At 27.6% G+C, this 4,719-nt stretch overlaps 1 protein-coding gene across 1 annotated transcript; it reads right to left on the bottom strand.

Moving 5' to 3' along the window:
• Nucleotides 1-3,060: 3,060 nt before the first annotated feature.
• LOC121989942 lies at nucleotides 3,061-4,404 on the bottom strand. Its single transcript, XM_042544244.1, has 3 exons — nucleotides 4,005-4,404; nucleotides 3,742-3,902; nucleotides 3,061-3,614 (listed from the first exon to the last, which is right to left on the bottom strand). Exons 1-3 carry the CDS (start codon nucleotides 4,021-4,023, stop codon nucleotides 3,369-3,371), a joined length of 426 nt encoding a protein of 141 aa, XP_042400178.1. The 5' UTR covers nucleotides 4,024-4,404; the 3' UTR covers nucleotides 3,061-3,368.
• Between the last annotated feature and the right edge of the window lie 315 nt (nucleotides 4,405-4,719).

The following is a 4,719-nucleotide window of genomic DNA, read 5'->3' as shown; positions in this document are numbered from 1 at the left end:
TATTTGATTAATTTATCATTAAAAAAACTAATTGTAATTGTCCAAGCATCCAAAACAAGAAAAAAAGTGAGTAATATATTTTATTTGATATTTTTTTAAAAAAAAATATTGCCTTCCCTATAGAAATTATCCATCAGCTGTCTAATAATTAAAAAATAATTATTAATATATCCACAGGAAAATTAATTATTAATATATCCAATGGGATATGCTCTGTATTGATATATCTATTTGATTAATTTATCATTAAAAAAAACTAACTGTAATTGTCCCAGCATCCAAAACAAGAAAAAAATGAGTAATATATTTTGATAAAATATTTTATTTGATATTTTTAATGAGTAATATATTTTGATAAAATATTTTATTTGATATTTTTTAAAAAAATATTGCCTTTCTTATAGAAATTATGCATCAGCTGTCTACTAATTGAAAAACTAATAATTAATATATCCACTGAAAAATTAATTATTAATATATCCGATGGGTTGTGCTCTGTATTAATATATCTATTTAATTAATTTATCATTAAAAACAAACTAATTGTAATTGTCCAAGCATCCAAAACAAAAAAAAAGTAATATACTTTGATAAAATATTTTATTTGATATTTTTAATGAGTAATATATTTTGATAAAATATTTTATTTGATATTTTTTAAAAAAATATTGTCTTTCCTATAGAAATTATCCATCAGCTGTCTAATAATTAAAAAATTAATTATTAATATATCCATTGAAAAATTAATTATTAATATATCCGATAGGCTATGCTCTGTATTGATATATCTATTTGATTAATTTATCATTAAAAAAACTAATTGTAATTGTCCAATAAAAAAATGAGTAATATATTTTGATAAAATATTTTATTTGATATTTTTTTAAAAAAAATATTGGTTGTCCTATAGAAATTATCCATCAACTGTCTAATAATTAAAAAACTAATTATTAATATATCCATTGAAAAATTAAATATTAATATATTTGATGGGTTATGCTCTATATTAATATATCTATTTGATTAATTGATCATTAAAAAAATCTAATTGTAATTGTCCAAGCATCCAAAATAAGAAAAAATGAGTAATATATTTTGATAAAATATTTTATTTGATATTTTTTTAAAAAATATTTCCTGTCCTATAGAAATTATCCATCAGCTGTCTACTAATTGAAAAAATAATTATTAATATATCCATTGAAAAATATATTATTAATATATCCGATGGGTTGTGCTCTGTATTGATATATCTATTTGATTAATTCATCATTAAAAAAACAAATTGTAATTGTCCAAGCATCCAAAAAATAAGAGTAATATATTTTGATAAAATATTTTATTTGATATTTTTTAAAAAAAAATATTGCCTGTCCTATCGAAATTATCCATCTGCTGTCTAATAATTAAAAAATTAATTATTAATATATCCATTGGAAAATTAATTATTAACATATCCGATAGGCTATGCACTATATTGATATATCTATTTGATTAATTTATCATTAAAAAAAACTAATTGAAAGTGCCCAAAAAAAAATGAGTAATATAATTTGATAAAATATTTTATTTGATATATATTTTAAAAATATTGCTTGTCCTATAGAAATTATCCATCAGCTGTCTAATAATTAAAAAACTAATTATTAATATATCCATTGGAAAATTAAATATTAATATATTTGATGGGTTATGCTCTAATATATCTATTTGATTAATTTATCATTAAAAAAAACTAATTGTAATTATCCAAACATCCGAAACAAGAAAAAATGAGTAATATATTTTGATAAAATATTTTATTTGATATTTTTAATGAGTAATATATTTTGATAAAATATTTTATTTGATATTATTTTAAAAAATATTGTCAGTTCTATATAAATTATCCATCAGCTGTCTACTAATTTAAAAACTAATTATTAATATATCCACTGGAAAATCAATTATTAATATATCTGGGCTGTGCTCTGTATTGATATATCTATTTCATTAATTTATTATTAAAAAAACTAATTGTAATTATCCAAGCATCCAAATAAAAAAAAAGAGTAATATATTTTGATAAAATATTTTATTTGATATTTTTTTTAAAAAATATTGCTTGCCCTATAGAAATTATCCATCCATTGTCTAATAATTAAAAAATTAATTATTAATATATCCATTGGAAAATTAATTATTAATATATCAGATAGGCTATGCTCTGTATTGATATATCTATTTGATTAATTTATCATTAAAAAACTAATTATAATTGTCCAAGCATCCAAAAAAATGAGTAATATATTTTGATAAAATATTTTATTTGATTTTTTTAAAAAAAAAATATTACCTGTCCTATAGAAATTATCCATTAGCTATCTAATAATAAAAAAAACTAATTATTAATATATCCATTGGAAAATTAAATATTAATATATCCGATGGGCTATGCTCTGTATTAATATATCTATTTGATTAATTTATCATTAAAAAAATTAATTGTAATTGTCTAAGCATCCAAAACAAGGAAATATGTGTAATATATTTTGATAAAATATTTTATTTGATATTTTTTTAAAAAAACATTGCCTGTCCTATAAAAACTATCCATCAACGTCTAACAATTAAAAAATTAATTATTAGTATATCCACTGAAAAATTAATTATTAATATATCCGATGGGTTATGATATATCTATTTGATTAATTTATCATTAATAAAAATTAATTGTAATTGTCCAAGCATCCAAAATAAGAAAAAATATGTAATATATTTTGATAAAATATTTTATTTGATATTTTTTAAAAAATCTTACCTGTCCTATAGAAATTATTCATCAACTATCTAATAATTGAAAAACTAATTATTAATATATTCACTAGAAAATTAATTATTAATATACATGATGGGCTGTGCCCTTTATTGATATATCCATTTGATTAATTTATCATTGAAAAAACTAATTGTAATTGTTCAGGTATCCAAATATATATATATATATATATATATATATATATATATATTTTGATAAAATATTTTATTTAATATTTTTAATGAATAATATATTTTAATTGATATTTTTTTAAATAAACATTGCCTGTCCGCTCCACACGGCTCAGCCCTTGCAACAATGATTGCAATCATGCGGCCACTGTAGATAATCCACAAATTTTCTTAAAACCAAGATCCTATAACTTCAACTGCCAAATAGGTCATATAGCTATATTTTATAGGGATCGAAGAATTGGGAAATTTTAGATTGTGAACCTGTAGGAATTATCCATCAGCCTCCTAGCAATTGATTCAACTGAGGTCTTACCATGAGCATCACGGAGCGATCGCGATCACAAACCGTCGATGCAGATCCTGAGACCAGAACCTCCTCATCTTCCTAGGCTGCTTCTGTTGCGAGCCGCCACCAGAGATGCTTCCGGGGATTCTTTAGTACACTTATGGCAACTAACTGGATGGTTATTGATGGCCGGACTCACAAAGCCATGAGTGATCGCGGTACAGAACAGAGAGAGGTCAGACAACACGGCGGCAGTCTCATCTTCTGCCTTGGAGCTGTATAGTTCCAATACCAGCAGGGACGCGTCTCCGCCGTTCCGAGAATCACATACTGATTTCTGCAATCGGAACCAAAGGAATCCATTAAAAGCAAAAATCCTCCGAGAAATGAAAAAAGATTCAATTTTTTTCCCCAAATAAATGGCAAAGAATTAATCTTATCATGTTTTTGGTATCTTTACTTTCCTCACAGATCCTGAGTTGGAACGAGCTCGTCCAGTTCTTCTTATCTCTGAAATCCGAGCTGCTCTCGTTGATTTTGCCCTTAATCGGCGTGAATTCCTGGAACACACGCCCGAAACCCTCGGCGCGGAACAGATCGATCTCCCTCTTCAACTCCTCGATCACTGCGATCGAAATTCCCAAACAAAAGAACACTAATTTTAACCTAAAAGGATCCTGGCGAAATCAAATAAGGGAAGGATAGAAGGGAGGAGCATCGGATCGACCCTCGCAGACGAGACGCATGCAGAGAGGGAGCTCGCGCTTGAAAGCTTCGATCTTGCGCTTCGCCCTCTCGCCTCGACACCTGCCGCCCTCTCGCCCTGCTCTCTGTCACCGCCTTCTTCACGAACCCGACAGCGACGGCCCGCATAGCGTACAGCGACGGCCCGCATAGCGTACAGCGACGGCCATCTACACCACCGGTGAACCCATCATCGCCGCCTCTTTCTCGTCTCCGTCTCCGTCTCCGTCTCGCTGCGATGTAACGATGGAGAAGGCGAGAGAGAGGGCGATTGATTTATAGACGAACCGGTCCAGTCCGACCAATCGAGCCAAGATTCGCGACGACGTCGCCGCGTAGCGCGAAGCGATGAGATCTCACGGCGCCAAGATGCCGCTTCTCAGTTCTCCGGATTTGGAATCTTTGCGTCCTATTTATCATTTTTAAATATATTTTTGGTTACGATTATTTTAAGTGATTATTTATTTCTCTCCTTTATCTTTCTACGAAGCAATTTTTCTTTGATTTTCTAGCTTTGTCAGTGGTCAAATAAATCAAGCTCGTGGAATCTATTTTTTTTTTAATATAATTGAAATTTGTTGATGTTTATCTTAATTTGGTAGTTTTTTTTTCAATATTATCATCGGCAGGTGGTGAATTGGGAATCTAAAAAAATTTAGATAAAAATAATAAGATGGTATCGTATCCTATTTGAATTT

The sequence above is a fragment of the Zingiber officinale genome, chromosome 6B (genome assembly GCF_018446385.1).
Source record: "Zingiber officinale cultivar Zhangliang chromosome 6B, Zo_v1.1, whole genome shotgun sequence".
Lineage (NCBI taxonomy): Eukaryota > Viridiplantae > Streptophyta > Magnoliopsida > Zingiberales > Zingiberaceae > Zingiber > Zingiber officinale.
The sequence above is the reverse complement of the archived record's forward strand: the minus strand, read 5'-3'. Positions and strand labels throughout refer to the sequence as shown.